This window comes from Pseudophryne corroboree, chromosome 1 (genome assembly GCF_028390025.1).
Source record: "Pseudophryne corroboree isolate aPseCor3 chromosome 1, aPseCor3.hap2, whole genome shotgun sequence".
In the NCBI taxonomy this organism is placed as follows: Eukaryota; Metazoa; Chordata; class Amphibia; order Anura; family Myobatrachidae; genus Pseudophryne; species Pseudophryne corroboree.
Window position 1 is genome coordinate 312,891,859 of NC_086444.1, and position 17,973 is coordinate 312,909,831.

General features: G+C 48.2%; 1 protein-coding gene across 7 annotated transcripts in view; it reads left to right on the forward strand.

Moving 5' to 3' along the window:
- The window catches only part of MPHOSPH9 (M-phase phosphoprotein 9), a 282,866-nt gene that overhangs the window by 77,198 nt on the left and 187,695 nt on the right, over positions 1-17,973 (forward strand). For all 7 annotated transcript variants that reach the window (XM_063964512.1, XM_063964518.1, XM_063964515.1 and 4 more), the window contains 2 exons: positions 4,611-4,692; positions 4,807-4,901. In XM_063964512.1, the coding sequence (XP_063820582.1) occupies positions 4,611-4,692; positions 4,807-4,901 (177 nt within the window). The remainder of the gene's footprint in view (positions 1-4,610; positions 4,693-4,806; positions 4,902-17,973) is intronic.

Below are 17,973 nucleotides of genomic sequence, written 5' to 3' on the forward strand. Positions count from 1 at the left end.
AAATAGTGACCATGCGAGCGTGACCAGGAGGACCAGCAGGAAGCTGCTGCTTCTTATTATTGGTCCGTGTAGTCACTCAGATTTTTATTTTTTAAATCTCCAGAAAATTGAGGATGGGGGGGAGACGAGGAACTGTCTGTGTCCAGGAAAATAAAATCTTAAATGCAAGTTATATAATGCAAGTGATATTCAAATATGCAAATTGGCTAATAAACATGACTCTTCATATGACTAGAACTCATGGCGCTGTTCCTGTAGTCCAGGGCTTGACAAATCTCAGGGCCATGGCCCCTAAATTAAAACACTTCATTTTTCCACATTTATTTTGTTGGTTTTCCTCCATTATATCGCCCTTTGTTACAAGTTATCATTGCCAGACTACACTGACCTCTCACTCTTCTGCAGGTGACTCTACCTGAAGTGCAATAGAGTATGGTGTCGGCAATACTTCACTGGGTACCTCAACCATCCATATGGGTCTCTTCCACATAAAGCTCCAGAGAGTTTTCTTCAGACTTTGTTAGTTTTTTTTTTTTCAGGCAGCACTGGTTGGCAAACTGCCTGCATCGTGGGACTTAGGAAAGTGACCGAACCAACTTAATAAAGAGTTAATGGTTCGTATCCCCGCTGACAGGACACTAAGCTCCTGAGGTGCTGTTTCTCACACTCCCAGAGTGTGAGTCCAGGCCGGCAGCATGTCGCCACCCCTAACACATGCCGAAGAATAGACGCGGTGCGGTGAGTGTTTACATAGGGGTCCCAGTTAGCGGGTCCATGGTGACAATGGTGGCATAAGGGCGCGGTGGTCATGGGCTGCGGGTGCCCGCTGCAAACCCACACTGGCTCATGATAACAGGGGGTTTATTATTCTCTGTTTTTACACAGTAAAAAGGTCAGTATAATTTTCTAGGGACCGCGCGCCATTGAGGGGACGGGGCTTCCCGGAGAGCGGGACCAGAGACTGGATGGCGCCATTTCCTGCTGCTGATGCTGCTCCTCCACAGAGGCCACGGAGCCACCATTTGTATTGTTACCAGGGGGTCTGATAGGAAGGGGGAAGCATATATACAGCGGTTACACCGCTGTGCACATAGCAAACAGATAACATACCCAGCGGAGTTTTGCTTTGGACTGTGTGCTGGTCCCAATCCTCTCTGTGTCACTCCATACAGGGCTGTCTGGGATTGCTGTGTATGTACACTAACCGTGTTGTTATTACACTGTGTTGCTTATTAACTCTGTGTTTTCTGCTGTAAGAATGTCTGGCAAAAAATCTGTGTCCCTCATGTAACACTAAGTTTACACCTTCCTCACAGGGATCTATTCTGTGTACCCAGTGTTCTCTGCCTTCACAGGGCAGTGCTATGCAGGAACCTGAATTGTTAGAATCATTCAAAACCGTGATTACTGATATTAATACTGCGTTAACTGCTGCTAAGCATAAAAGGCAGACCCTGAAACAGTCTATGGACAATTTTTTAGTTAAGGCTACTGACCACAGACAGGCTCCTCAGCCCCCTCTGGTGGTCTCCCATAAACGCACGCTTCCACAAGAACTCCAGTCTGATTCTGAGACTGACTTGCTGGAGTTGGATGAGGATGAACAGGAGGTGGACGGGGATAATTCTCTGTCCCCAGGAGTTGAGGCCCTAATTTATGCTATTAGGTAGGTCCTCAACTTACAAGATAAGGAGGCAGACCCGGAAGAGGAATTGTATTTTAATGTAAAGCCAAAATCCTCTGTCACCTTTCCTGTTTCAAAGGAGCTAAACTCCCTGTCTAAGGGGACATGGGTAAACGCTGACAAGAAATTTGTTACCCCTAAACAGTTACTGAAGTGTTTTTCCTTTCCTGCAGAGGGCAAGTTTGGGAAAATCCCCCTTCAGTGGATACTTCAGTGTCCAGGCTGTCACCTAAAATTGTACTGCCTGCACCTGGGGCTTTCTCCCTCAAAGACCCAGCTGACCGCAAAATTGAGACCATACTTAAATCAATTTATACTGCAGTGGGCGTGGCCCAACAGCCCACTGTTGCTTGCGGCTGGATTTCTAGGGCCAGGTAAAATGGTCTGAAAATATAGTGAGTGGGTTTGAATCCCTGCCCCAGGGGGAGATCACTACCCTGCTGCAACATATCCAGGATGCTGCTAACTTTATGAGTGAAGCCATTAAGGAATTATGTCTCCTCAATGGCCGTACCACGGCTATGGCGGTCTCGGCCTGTAGGGCTCTGTGGTTGCGACAATGGTCAGCGGATGCTGATTTCAAAAAGGGTGTAGAAAATCTTCTTTTTACAGGGGATGCCTGGAGAGGAGCTGAACAAGTGGATCTCTCAGGCAACGGTGGGTAAGTCTACCTATCTTCCGTCTGCTGCACATCCTGCTTGACGTCCCTACACTGGGTCCTCTCTGTAGTCCTTTTGTGCGGCCAGATTCAGAGGCAGAGCCAGAGGTGCCTCCAATGCTGCTAGAGGATCTCGCGGTAAGTCCCGTTACACAAACAGGTGTTTTACTCCAGTCAATTTGTTGTTGCGAAACCGGACGGTTCGGTTCGGCCCATCTTGAACCTCTAATCTCTGAACCCATACCTACGTGTGTTCAGATTCAAGATAGAATCACTGCGTGCGGTGGTTTGCGGTTTGGAGGAGGGGGAATTCCTAGTATCCCTGGATGTCAAGGATGCTTACCTGCATATTCCCATATGTCCTCCCCATCAGGCTTACCTTCGGTTTGCTCTCCTAGACAACCACTTCCAGTTTCAGGCATTACCTTTTCGGTCTCCCCACAGCTCCGAGGGTATTCACGAAAGTCATGGCGAAGATGATGCTGCAATTGCGCAGAATGAGAGTCAACATAGTCCCCTACTTGGAAAATCTCCTGATAAAGGCGATGTCCAGGGAACATCTGCTTCACTACATCGACCTGACAACTTGCCTGCTTACAGATCATGGGTGGATCCTAAATTTCCGAAAATCTCGCCTAGAACCATCACAAAGACTTCAGTTCCTGGGGATGATACTGGACACAGTGTCCCAGGAGGTGTTTGTTCCATTGGACAAAGCCTAGACTATACAGGCTATGGTCCGCTCGGTGCTCAGACTCCAAGATTTCAATTCAGGTTTGCATTCGCTTACTGGGCAAGATGGTAGCCTCATACGAGGCCATCCAGTATGGCAGGTTTCAACTGCTGGACAAATGGTCAGGATCTCACCTACACATTCACCAGATGGTAACTCTGTCGCCAAAAGCACAGCTTTCCCTGTTATGGTGGCTACAGGTCCCTCACCTTGTGAAGGGTCGGAGTTTCGGTATCCAGTCATGGATACTGCTGACAATGGATGCCAGCATCCGAGGATGGGGGGCTTTGACCCAGGGAGCCCAATTCCTGGGGAAGTGGTCTAGTCAGGAATCTGCATTCCCGATATATGTACTGGAACTCGGGGCAATTTACAGTGCTCTCCTGCAGGCCTCCTCTCTTCTCCGAAATCAAGCCATCCAGGTGCAGTCGGACAACGGCACGTGGTGGCATACATAAATCGGCAGGGAGGAACAAGAAGCAGGTCTGCAATGCTTATCCTGTAAGAGCCCGCACTTGATATTTCATGTGGATAGGGCGGAGCTCAGGACTCGCCCGCAGTTTTTGCTGCAGCTCGTGTCGGCTTTTCACGTGAATCAGCCAATAGTGGTTCCGGTGCTGGCTGACACATCAGTTGCTCCAAAGTGCTTCGACGTTATGAGAGCTTTGAAAATTTACGTAAAGAGGACAGCTCGTCACAGGAAATCTGACTTGCTTTTTGTCCTTTATGATGCTACCAAGATTGGGTGTCCTGCTTCTAAGCAGTCTGTTGCTCGTTGGTTCAGCTTGACCATTCTACAAGCAAATTCTTCGTCGGCTTTACCGCTACCGAGTTCTATCCAGGCCCACTCCACAAGGTCAGTGGGTTCTTCCTGGGCGGCTGCCTGGGGTGTCTCGGCCTTACAGTTGTGCCGGGCAACTACTTGGTCTGGTTCAAACACGTTTGTGAAGTTCTACGGGTTCGACACCTTGGCCTCAAATGACCTTCAGTTTGGTCAGGCGATTTTGCAAGGGTCTCGGCACTCTCCCACCCATTCTGGAAGCTTTGGGACTTCCCCACGGTACTAAAGTACATTCCCCAGTATCCACTAGGATGTTGGAGAAAATAGGAATTTAATACCTACCGGTTAATTCCTTTTCTCGTAGTCCGTAGTGGTTACTGGGTGCCTGCCTCCATGCTTTGAATTCCTGTTTACAGGTGTCCTTTGTTGGGTCTGCTGTTGCTGTCCCTGTTCCATGTTGGGTTGGTGTTGCTATCCTTTGTCATTGTTAGCGCTGCTCTCCTCTGTTCTGGTTAGCTTTTTTTTAAAGCAAAAAAAATAAAAATACCCCAGCCATCTGCATTAACACAGAGGAGAATTACGGATTCCTATGGAGGACCCATGGTGGGATCCACTTGACCAATATTAAGGAGGGCAGATGTATTGGAAAATGTCCCTAACCAATAACACCTTAATAATGAAACCTTGATAACTAATCTCTTTATAAAATAACTGTTTTCTATGTATTAGCTTCATTTAATTTCATCTTTTCTAGCTTGAATATACAGATGGCTCCTCAAATACATTTTACCTCAATCGTACAGAGAGTACAAATTCCTTATTTTCTGCTGGATCTGGTAAATAACTATGTTACTTTAGTGTGTGTGTGTGTGTGTGTGTGTGTGTGTGTGTGTGTGTTATGATCAAACCTATCTATTTTACTATTTGTTGTTTCTTGGTGTATTGAATAGGGTTTACATACTGGATGTTGGATGAAAAGGAGATGTACCATCCTTTACCTGATAGCTTTGAAACTGGATTTTCCAAGCTTGTTTCCACTAAAGAGGTATGCATCCCCCTATATTAAGAAACTTCAGTTGCTTTGTATATTCTATCTATATGTGAAATATATTTGTCTTTTAGAACTTTTTGGAAGGCATATGATGGGCATATTAGATTTATTGGTAACTATATTAGAACCATTTTGAAGCAAAGATGAATGTTGATAATAGAAATGTTGAGCTTGCAGAGAGTTTTAAGATTTCTTTTAAGATATATAATACTACAGTAAAGGGTTTCTAGATTTTAGTGAATGGAACGCTGTGGGCTTTTTATTAAAAATCATGCACCTGCAGATGCAAAGCCATAATTCAGAAATAAATGTTTATTTCCAGAAATCTGGTGTAGCAGATCCAATACAATTGCTGACTTTTCTATAGAATATTTTAAATTGCTGTGGTGTGTGCATTGTGCTCTTTGGGTTACTGTGTTAGGTGTTAATCCAATGACCCACAAATACATCACCTCTGAGCCATCAATCAGGATACTTCCTAATTGCCATGTTTGAGATGGCTTATCTCCATAAACTGGCGATGGGATGAGTTTGTACATTTCTCCCCTATATGCCATACTGAGAATGGCTCCACTTTATGTATTCACTTTTTTGAGTTAACCCCTTGGTATTTGATTTCTCTATCATCCACTAGGGGACACTGGAGATCTATACAGCTGTGGTGTGAAGATTGCGTACCGGATGTAGCACAATGAATTAATTAAAAAAATAAATTATCCACAGCTGGCTCCTCCCTCTTTAGGCCCCCTATCCCTCCAGTTTGAAAAATTGTGCTAGGAGGTGGAAGCACAGAAAGGAGCTCTTTCTCCACAAAAGCTTTTTCTTTTTATAAGTTCTGTGGCCCGATCCCACCTGGCAGAAAGGAGGGTGCAGGCTGACTTGGAGTGTACTTTTAGAGTACACTTAAGACTAAGATCCCGGTGTAGGGATCAGCCTCTCATACAGAAGTAATTCCTCTAACAGTGAGTAGCAGCACAGCTCCTAGATATAGCTTTTTGTTCCCCTTCTGAGCTGACGAGCGCTGGACATGGCGGGCAGCTCCGGAGCGGCAGGGGGAGCAGCACGGCTCAGGAGGTTGGTGAGCATATGAAGCAGCCAGGAGGCGGGTGTGCAGCGCGGAGCCGCTTGGCGGCTTCCTCACTCGTCACCTGCTGGGACAGGCAGCGCAGCCAAAGATACCACTAAGGGAGACTTAGAGGGGTGACCAGAGGGTGCATTCAGATCAGCCGGAGAGCGCGGGCAGGCGCAGAGATGGTCTGTTCCTCGCTGCAGGGGAGCCTAGCAGCGAGGTGAGGTAAAAAATTCAATTGCGGCCATCTTGTTTTTCTTAATTGGGCACGCTTGCAGAGCGGCCTTTTCACTGAGAGGAGAGGCGGAGTTGTAAGGCACTCCTTCCTCTGTTGTTATTCTTCATAGCAGCAGCCATGTTATTTGTTTACAGTCTGCACTGCATCAGTCATTAAGGCTTTTATTTAGCGCTGGCTCACAGATAAGAGTACTGCTGTTAGAGGATCTTCTGGAATTTACAATATGATATTGTAGACATATATATGGTCTTCCAAGGGACGCTGCTGACAGGTCCTACAGAGGATGGAGAAGTATCAACCCTATCACAAATCAACCTGTCTCAAAAGTTGGTGGTGTGGGGTTTGTAAACGTCTGACTGGTGTTAAAAATTATTATAATTTGAGGGGCGTGGCATGGCCTGTTAGCAGTGAGGACAGAACTTTTGTGAGCTCCTGCCAGCCCTGTTACAATTTATTTATAGCTGTGCTCTGGGAAGCCCTATACTCCCTCCATTGCCATAGGAGTGTGTCCTGCAGCACCTGGCACTAAGGGTACTTGGTCACGGAGCCGGGGGACTCTTCTAAGAGTCCCTGCAGGTTGTGGCCTTCCGTCCCTGTGCAGCCGGGGACTAAAGTTTGGGCTCCCCCCGGACCGGAAGCTCGGCCGTGACCCGCTTCAGAGACGCTCCCTCCGTGTGTGGTTGGAGAGATGCTGAGGCTGATCTGCGGGCTCCGTGTGGCGGGTCCGTGCCGCGGCCTACATCTGCTCACCGAGCCGGGGACTGTAGTGTAGGCGGCAGCCGCCGCGTACCTCCGGTGGCCCGCGATCGGGCCTGATACTCCCGCGGCTGGCCTGGAAGCACTCCCTCCTGCTCCTCACACCTAGCGCCGCCTGTCCCCATCCTCAGCCGCCCGGAGAGCCCAGATATCAGTGCCTGTGGGGCACTGGACTCCAGACACTCTCCTGTGACACTCTTCCTGTGAAATCGGCGGCCATCTTGGGTTCGGAGCTTGAGGGGCCTCTGCGTCTGCCTGCAAGTAAAGGTAACGGTAGGGTACCCCGGCTGCTGGCTGGACCGTGGCTGGGACTCACCACCTCCTAGGCGCTATCTTCTGACACCCGGAGCCCTTTTGCATAGTAATGTGGGGAAGTGGTCTGCACCTGCCATAGCTCTTTCCACACCTTTTATACTGGCTGTGTCTCCATATTCATTTCATCATTGCTGGGGACCTGGTCAAACAAAGTTACAGTGTTTGCTGTCAGGGGGGACCCCCTTGGCCTGTACCTCGCATACTGAGAATATCTCTGTTACCGACCTTCATTGTCTCAGTTGTTCTTTTGTCCCCTACGTTACTTAACACTGGAGCTCCATCTACTGGTGGCTTTTACCGTTTGATTTAACTTGCCTGAAGGGGCTCACTTTCCCCACAATGTGAGCCATTGGAACATGTCCTGAGTCTTGGGACGTTCTCTCACCGATACTTATGTCATTATACTTGCAGTGTTTTCCTACTACGGAGATTTTCCTAGCTACGTACTACAGTGACCTCTTCACTCTGTCCTGCCTCTAAGTGCCATCATGCCTAGAGGTAACAAGAAACAACACGGAGCGGATATGACATCAAGCCTTAAAAAATTTGCTTACTCAGATGCCAAATCTCCGGGACAGGAGATCCCCTCACTACCTGATATTTCAGATTCGGAGGCCTCGGACCACTCCCCATTGACCCGGAAAGACTTACAACTGCTCCGTGAAATACAGGAGACGAGGAAATCCATTCAGGTGGTGCAGGCAGAGGTGCATACGGCAATTGCCTCTCAAGTCCGACGTTACTGACCTTGTAGACAGAACAGATCACCTGGACTCTAAGGTGGACGAAATGATCACTTCCCAACAGGGGATGGGCGATGACATCCTTGGGCTCAAACAGGAGATCCAGCTTATCCTGGACCGCCAGGAAGACCAAGACAACAGGGCAAGACAAAATAATCTCCGCGCTAGAGGCATACCTGAGGACGTTGATATGCCGTCCCTGAATGACTACCTTAAAAAACTGTTTGTGCACCTTTCGCCATCGACTCCAGAGGACCATCTCTTGTTAGGTAGGGCTCATAGGGCTCTTCGTCCTCGTTCACAGGATTCTGCTCAGCCTAGAGATTTTATTCTGCGTTGCTATTACTATACGGCTAAAGAGGACATTCTTAGGGAGGCTAGGAAGATCTCCAATCTACAATTCCAGGGTCACTCACTCCAAATATTCCAGGACATTGCACCTGCTACCTTACTCAAGAGAAAGGACTTCAGGCCTATAACCTCGGTTCTTCGGGACAATGGCATTCGCTACAGATGGGGTTTCCCCTTTCGCATTTTGGTGTGGCATCATAATCGCCTCCACTCGGCTAGGGATCTGGTCAAAGCTCATGGACTCTTGCGCACCTTGGGTCTATCCCCTCCATCAGCCTCGTCTGATTCTCCGCAACGAGCGTATGCTGCCCCCCCAACGGAGTCGAATGCCACTCCTCGACGCTCCCTGAATCGAGACTGGACAAGAGTACCCTCTGCAAGGAAATCTGCTTCCGCTGCCCCTGCAACCTGATGCTTCATATGTCATTATGCTACTTAACCTTGTATTCTTCTATTACCGAACACATGCATGTTGTAGCGATGTCATTTTTTATTCTTTTTATCTCCTTGCTCTGCTTCGTCTATTAGGCCTGGTTTCCCCCCACCATAAACCTGAGCCCTCTCCACTATATTAGCGCCTAGGTGGTGTGTCTATTGTTACGGTTCCCCTTATAGGCGATGCACCCCCCCCCCCCCCCCCTGTACTGGAACTGACACCCTTTGCCTTGTTATTTGTTTCTACCCTCACCTGTTCCAGGCAATATTAGTTCCAGCCCCGAGGAGCTCTGTATACAGTACTGTCTGCCTTATACGGTGGTAGGAGCTGGGACATTTTGTCCCATCTTTTCTCCCGTTATCACTGGTCCCTAGACTCACGACACATGTTGTTGGATGTCCATTGTCCCTGATGCCCCTAAACCGGCTAGGCCGCGTCCCCTTAGCAGGGTCTTATACCCGAGTCCGGTTGATGTCACTTAGTGACTCTTTTCTGTCGTTTCCTAACCGGCATGTTAGACCAGATATAGTTTCTCTAACGTCCTAAGTGGATGCTGGGGACTCCGTAAGGACCATGGGGATTAGCGGCTCCGCAGGAGACTGGGCACAACTATAAAGAAAGCTTTTAGACTACTGGTGTGCACTGGCTCCTCCCACTAAGACCCTCCTCCAGACCTCAGTTAGATTCTTGTGCCCGGCCGAGCTGGATGCACACTAGGGGCTCTCCTGAGCACCTAGAAAGAAAGTATATTTAGGTTTTTTATTTTCAGTGAGATCTGCTGGCAACAGACTCACTGCAGCGAGGGACTAAGGGGAGAAGAAGCGAACCTACCTAACAGTTGGTAGCTTGGGCTTCTTAGGCTACTGGACACCATTAGCTCCAGAGGGATCGACCGCAGGACCCGACCTTGGTGTTCGTTCCCGGAGCCGCGCCGCCGTCCCCCTTACAGAGCCAGAAGCACGAAGAAGGTCCGGAAAATCGTCGGCAGAAGACTTCGGTCTTCACCAAGGTAGCGCACAGCACTGTAGCTGTGCGCCATTGCTCCTCATGTGCACCTCACACTTCGGTCACTGATGGGTGCAGGGCGCTGGGGGGGGGCGCCCTGAGGGCAATAAATAACACCTTGGCTGGCAAAATATACATCATATATAGTCCCAGAGGCTATATAGATGTAAAATTACCCCTGTCAGTTTCACAGAAAAAGCGGGAGAAAGTCAGCCGAAAAGGGGGCGGGGCTTCTCCCTCAGCACACTGGCGCCATTTTTCCCTCACAGTTCCGCTGGAAGGAAGCTCCCTGACTCTCCCCTGCAGTCTGAGAATACTACAGAAGGGTAAAAAAGAGAGGGGGGGCACTAAATTTAGGCGCAGTATAGATATATATATATGTAATATATAAAAAAGCAGCTATAGGGAAAACACTCATTGATAGTGGGATCCCAGTGTTATATAGCGCTCTGGTGTGTGCTGGCATACTCTCTCTCTGGGTCCCCAAAGGGCTTTGTGGGGTCCTGTCCTCTGTCAGAGCATTCCCTGTGTGTTTGCGGTGTGTCGGTACGGCTGTGTCGACATGTTTGATGAGGAGGCTTATGTGGAGGCGGAGCAGATGCCTGTAAATGTGATGTCACCCCCTGCGGGGTCGACACCTGAGTGGATGGTGCTGTGGAAGGAATTACGTGATAGTGTCGACTCCTTACATAAAAGGTTTGACGACATACCTAATGTGGGACAGCCGGCGTCTCAGCCTGTGCCTGCCCAGGCGTCTCAAAAACCATCAGGGGCTCTAAAACGCCTGCTACCTCAGATGGTTGACACAGATGTCGACACGGATACTGACTCCAGTGTCGACGACGAAGAGACTAATGTAACTTCCAGTAGGGCCACACGTTACATGATTGAGGCAATGAAAAATGTGTTGCACATTTCTGATGTTACCCCCGGTACCACAAAAAAGGGTATAATGTTTGGAGAGAAAAAACTACCAGTAGCTTTTCCTCCATCTGAAGAGTTAAATGAAGTGTGTGAAGAAGCGTGGGCTTCCCCTGATAAAAAGATGGTAATTTCTAAGAGGTTACTAATGGCGTACCCTTTCCCGCTAGAGGATAGGTCACGCTGGGAAACATCCCCTAGGGTGGATAAAGCGCTCACACGCTTATCAAAGAAGGTGGCACTACCGTCTCCGGATACGGCCGCCCTGAAGGAATCTGCTGATAGAAAGCAGGAGGCTATCCTGAAATCTATATATACACACACAGGTGTGATACTGAGACCGGCTATAGCTTCAGCTTGGATGTGCAGCGCTGCTGCTGCATGGTCAGATTCCCTGTCAGAAAATATAGATACCCTAGACAGGGACACTATTTTGCTAAACGTAGAGCATATAAAAGACGCACTTTTATACATGAGGGATGCACAGAGGGATATTTGCCAGCTGTCATCCAAAATTAGTGCAATGTCCATTTCTGCCAGGAGAGGGTTATGGACTCGGCAGTGGACAGGTGATGCAGATTCCAAACGACACATGGAAGTTCTGCCTTATAAGGGTGAGGAATTGTTCGGGGATGGTCTCTCGGACCTCGTTTCCACAGCAACAGCTGGGAAGTCTACATTTTTACCCCATGTTCCCTCACAACCAAAGAAAGCACCGTATTATCAGGTACAGTCCTTTCGACCCAATAGGGGCAAGCGGGTTAAAGGTGCGTCCTTTCTGCCCAGAGGCAGAGGTAGAGGGAAAAAGCTGCAGCATACAGCCAGTTCCCAGGAGCAAAAGTCCTCCCCCGCTTCCTCTAAGTCCACAGCATGACGCTGGGGCTCCACAGGCGGAGCCAGGTACGGTGGGGGCCCGTCTCAAAAATTTCAGCAATCAGTGGGCTCGCTCACGGGTGGTTCCCTGGATCCTTCAAATAGTATCTCAGGGGTACAAACTGGAATTCGAGACGTCTCCCCCCCGCCGTTTCCTCAAATCTGCCTTGCCAACCACTCCCTCAGGCAGGGAGGCAGTGTTACAGGCAATTCAAAAGCTGTATTCACAACAAGTGATAGTAAAGGTGCCCCTACTTCAACAAGGAAGGGGTTACTATTCCACAATGTTTGTGGTACCGAAACCGGACGGTTCGGTGAGACCCATTTTAAATTTGAAATCCTTGAACACATATATAAAAAAATTCAAGTTCAAGATGGAATCGCTCAGGGCGGTTATTGCAAGCCTGGACTAGGGAGATTACATGGTATCGCTGGACATCAAGGATGCTTACCTACATGTCCCCATTTACCATCCTCACCAGGAGTACCTCAGGTTTCTGGTACAAGATTGTCATTACCAATTCCAGACGTTGGTCTCTCCACGGCTCCGAGGGTCTTTACCAAGGTAATGGCGGAAATGATGATACTCCTTCGAAGAAAGGGAGTTTTAATTATCCCGTACTTGGACGATCTCCTGATAAAGGCGAGGTCCAGAGAGCAGTTGTTGGTAGGGGTAGCACTATCTCGGGAAGTGCTACAACAGCACGGCTGGATTCTAAACATTCCAAAGTCACAGCTGGTCCCTACGACATGCCTGCTGTTCCTAGGGATGGTTCTGGACACAGAACAGAGAAAAGTGTTTCTCCCGGAGGAGAAGGCCAAGGAGCTGTCATCTCTAGTCAGAGGCCTCCTAAAACCAAAACAGGTGTCGGTGCATCACTGCACGCGGATCCTGGGAAAAATGGTAGCTTCCTACGAAGCGATTCCATTCGGCAGGTTTCATGCAAGAACCTTCCAGTGGGACCTGTTGGACAAGTGGTCCGGATCGCATCTTCAGATGCATCGTCTGATAACCCTGTCTCCAAGGACAAGGGTGTCTCTGCTGTGGTGGCTGCAGAGTGCTCATCTTCAAGAGGGCCGCAGATTCGGCATACAGGACTGGGTCCTGGTGACCACGGATGCCAGCCTTCGAGGCTGGGGAGCAGTCACACAGGGAAGAAACTTCCAAGGACTATGGTCAAGTCAGGAGACTTCCCTGCACATAAATATTCTGGAACCAAGGGCTATTTACAATGCCCTAAGTCAGGCAAAACCCCTGCTTCAAAACCAGCCGGTACTGATCCAGTAGGACAACATCACGGCGGTCGCCCGTGTAAATCAACAGGGCGGCACGAGAAGCAGGACGGCGATGGCAGAAGCCGCAAGGATTCTCCGATGGGCGGAAAATCACGTGTTAGCACTGTCAGCAGTGTTCATTCCGGGAGTGGACAACTGGGAAGCAGACTTCCTCAGCAGGCACGACCTCCACCCGGGAGAGTGGGGACTTCATCCAGAAATCTTTCAAATGATTGTAAACCAGTGGGAAAAACCACAGGTGGACATGATGGCGTCCCGCCTAAACAAAAAGCTAGAAAAATATTGCGCCAGGTCAAGAGACCCGCAGGCGATAGCTGTGGACGCTCTGGTAACCCCGTGGGTGTACCGATCGGTTTATGTGTTCCCTCCTCTTCCTCTCATACCAAAGGTACTGAGGATAATAAGGAGAAGAGGAGTAAGAACTATACTCATTGTTCCGGATTGGCCAAGAAGAGCGTGGTATCCGGAACTTCAAGAAATTATGTCAGAGGACCCATGGCCTCTACCGCTCAGACAGGACCTGCTGCAGCAGGGGCCCTGTCTGTTCCAAGACTTACCGCGGCTGCGTTTGACGGCATGGCGGTTGAACACCGGATCCTGAAGGAAAAAGGCATTCCGGAGGAAGTCATTCCTACGCTGATTAAAGCTAGGAAAGAAGTAACCGCGAACCATTATCACCGCATATGGCGAAAATATGTTGCGTGGTGTGAGGCCGGGAAGGCCCCAACGGAAGAATTTCAGCTGGGCCGGTTCCTGCACTTCCTACAGTCAGGGGTGACTATGGGCCTTAAATTGGGTTCCATTAAGGTCCAGATTTCGGCTCTATCGATTTTCTTCCAGAGAGAATTGGCTTCACTACCTGAAGTTCAGACTTTTGTTAAGGGAGTGCTGCATATTCAGCCCCCTTTTGTGCCTCCAGTGGCACCTTGGGATCTCAACGTGGTGTTGGATTTCCTAAAGTCACATTGGTTTGAGCCACTGAAAACCGTGGATTTGAAATATCTCACGTGGAAAGTGGTCATGTTGTTGGCCTTGGCTTCGGCCAGGCGTGTTTCAGAATTGGCGGCTTTGTCATGTAAAAGCCCTTATCTGATTTTCCATATGGATAGGGCAGAATTGAGGACTCGTCCTCAGTTTCTCCCCAAAGTGGTATCCGCTTTTCATCTGAACCAACCTATCGTGGTGCCTGCGGCTACAAATGACTTGGAGGCTTCCAAGTTGTTGGATGTAGTCAGGGCCCCATGGTCCTTACGGAGTCCCCAGCATCCACTACGGACTATGAGAAATAGAATTACCGGTGAGTAAATTCTTATTTTCTTCTGGTCCCCACCTTTCCCTTCTTCCCTACTTTAACTCGCGTTCTGTTTCTCTATTCTCTTTTTCTTACTTCTATTGGTCAGATGTGTATTGTTGTATGCCGACTGCCATGTCTGCTTATAATGTTTTCCGTTTGGTCTGTTGTAGAGATGCGGAGTCCGGAGGGAGGAGATGAGGTGTTCAGAAGAATTAACTGTCATGGCTCTTAGGATATATTCACATAACGTTAAAGGTTTGAACAGCCCTACCAAACACACTAAGCTCTTTCCTTCCCTTAAACAGGCCAGGGGCGACATAGTTTTTTTACAGGAAACCCACTTTAAGAAGTCCCTTCACCCTGACTTAAAATCTAAATCCTACCCACTTACGTTTCATGCATGTGATGCTACACACAAAAAAAGGGGGGTTTCCATTTTGGTAGCGGCTTACCTTACATTTGAATTGCTGGACAGTCATGTAGATAAATCAGGTAGATGGCTCATACTGGTCGGGAAACTAAATAATATTCTGTGTACTCTTGTTTATGTATATGCTCCGAACCAAAATCAGGCTGCCTTTTTTAGAAGTTTGAACTCCCATTTGGTTAGGCTCCGTAAAGGTGAAGTCATAGTGGCGGGCGATTTTAATGAGGTTCTTGACGCCTCGCTAGATAGGTCCTCCCCTTCCTTTCCTCTTCCTTCTGCTCCCAAACGCCCATCCTTGGCTTCTCTCGCTCTGCTTGATCTTTTGAAACTCCAATTGCTGTATGACTCATACAGATTAACTGACCCTTTAACTAGGGACTACACTTTTTATTCTTCTGTCCATAAGTCCTACTCTAGGATAGATATGATCCTACTCAGCCAGGACTTATTCTCTAAACTTAAGTCTACACGTATACTTCCTATGATATGGTCCGACCATTGCCCGATCACTGTTGATCTCCATTCTATAGCCCCCCGTCCTCCTCCTGCCTCTTGGCGATTGAACGACTCCCTATTACACAGCCCGGAAATTACTAACCAAATTAAAAGTTGCCTCACTGACTATTTTTTACTTAACGATCTTCCGGAGACTTCGCCTATGATCTCATGGGAAGCACATAAGGCTGTCTTACGTGGTCATCTGATAAGTCAGGCATCCCGGTTCAAAAAGACACAGGAATCTCATTTCCTGTCTCTGTCTACTAAACTCCAGATGCTTGAAAGACAACACAAACTCTCCCCTACCCCTGCTAATTTGGAGACTTTGCTTAGAGCGAGGTCTGAAATTTTGCTCTCTCAGAACGCACAGCGAAGACCCTCCAGAGGCTTAATCAGTCCTTCTATGAAAAATGGGCGATAAAGCGGATAGAATTCTGGCATCTCGCCTCAGGGAACAGAGATCTCGGAATAATATCCTGGCGGTGAATACTGAATCTGGCGAGGTTACGTATGCCCCGGACGTCATAAACAGGGCGTTCCAGGACTATTACACTTTGCTCTATAATTTGAACCCTGCTAAGCCGGGTCCTGGCCCCCCGGATGTTTTAATCTCAGAGTTCTTACGGCGGGCTAACCTCCCTACGCTGTATGATTCTGCCTCCACGGAGTTGAATAAGAATATCACGGACGAGGAAATTACTGCCGTTCTGAGGAACTTTAAATCCTCTAAAGCTCCCGGTCCTGATGGCTTTTCGGCTTCGTACTATAAGAAATTTGCCTCCATTTTGGTCCCTCATCTCAGAGTAGTATTTAACGCTGTACTTCATGGCACCCCATTCCCAAGCACTATGCTGGAGGCCAGAGTAATAGTTATCCACAAAGAGGGCAGAGACCCTCGAGACTGCGCTAGTTATCTGCCGATATCCCTATTGAATTTGGATATTAAACTATTTGCCAAAATCTTAGCTACACGACTCAATGGTGTGCTCCCTGGTCTGATACATTATGATCAGGTAGGTTTCATACCTGGACGTCAGGCCAGGGACAACACTAGGAGAGCAATCGATCTTATGCAATTATTGAACTGTAGACGCACTCCATCTCTTGTACTCTCACTTGACGCTGAAAAGGCATTTGACCGCATTTTCATGGCCTTTCTTATTTCAGACTCTGCAGGCATTTGGGATATCGGCTGAATTCTTGACGGGGGTTTCAGCTCTCTATTCCTCCCCCATAGCCAAAGTTCTTACTAATGGACTATTATCAGCTCCCTTCCCATTATCCAATGGTATGAGACAGGGATGTCCTCTCTCTCCCCCTGGTGTTTGCCATGGTCATAGAACCACTGGCTGCTATGATTAGGAAAACTGATAGAATTCGGGGAGTGAGGGTTGGTTCGCAGGAGTTTAAGATATCGCTATTTGCAGATGATGTACTGTTATCCCTTACTCAGCTGCGGTCTTCTCTCCCCGCCTTGTATCAGATTATAGAGGAATATGGTGCCCTGTCGGGCTATAAAATCAATTTTATTAAATCCGAAGCTATGTTATTACATGCATCGGAAGATCTCAAACGCTCCCCACAGTCCTCCTATGACCTTCGCTGGCAACCCAATAAGATCAAGTATTTAGGGGTTTATATTACATCCCATTATAGCTCTTTGTACTCAGAAAACTTCCCATGAATTTTCACTAAGATTAAATCTGATTTGGCAAAATGGAGGGCCCATATCATATCCTGGCTGGGTAGGATAATCGCTCTCAAAATGACAGTTATGCCACAGCTTCTCTATCTTTTTCAAACTTTACCTGTAAGAGTTCTGGAGAGGGTTCTTAGAGATGCCCAGACCTCGTTTGTAAGGTTTGTTTGGAACGATAAACCCCCAAGAATAGCTTTCACTGTACTTTCGGCTCCCTCGTTCTGATGTTAAATTTTATTACCTGGCTAGCCACCTGAGCCAATTGGTAGCCTCCTTTGTACCCCGAGGCACTATTGCCTGGGTAGACTTAGCAGCCCTGTCCTTGGGGTTCCGGTCATTGGCCTCGCTGTGGGGTCTTGGCAAATCAGCTCACTCTGATGAACTCTTTTCCTTCTCTTAAATTCCATCTTTCCGTCTGGCATAATTCTCTCACAAAGTATAAACTGTCCTCCTCCTGCTCTCCCCTCACTCCCCACTGGGACAACCCTGCTTTTCCCGCTGGGGTTTCGCCTCTTCAATCCATACTCTGGTATAACGCTGGGGTACATTTGGTACATAATCTATGTCTCCAGGATCACTGGATGTCGATAGACGATCTCAAGTGTAAGTTCTCCTTTTTATCCCCCCCCTTCTTTGAATACTTTCAGATCTGCCACTTTCTTCTCTCCCTACCTCAAACTGATGTCCTTAGGGACCTTACCCCTTTCGAATCCTTATGCACCAAAAAACCTATTTGTAGTGATTTAATCTCACAAATATATTCTTTGTTGGTTGGAACGTCCTTGATGTCGCGGACTCGTCATGAGCGGGAGTGGGAGAGGGACCTGGGCCCCCCACCAGATGATTCCTGTTGGGAGGAGGTACAGGAGGGCATAGCTAAAAGTTCTATCTCAACCCGACTCAAGGAGACGTCCTATAAACTGTATTATAGATGGTACTACACCCCGGACAAATTGTCGAGGATGTTCCCTTCTGCTACCCCGGTTTGTTGGCGACGTTGTGGTCAGCGGGGAACTCTTTGCCATATCTGGTGGACATGCCCACATATAATTCACTTCTGGAATAAGGTCAATATATTGAAATCCCTCTCTGGACTCCCGCTCGAGTTAGACCCATGGATATTCTTGTTAGCACGTCCATTTCCA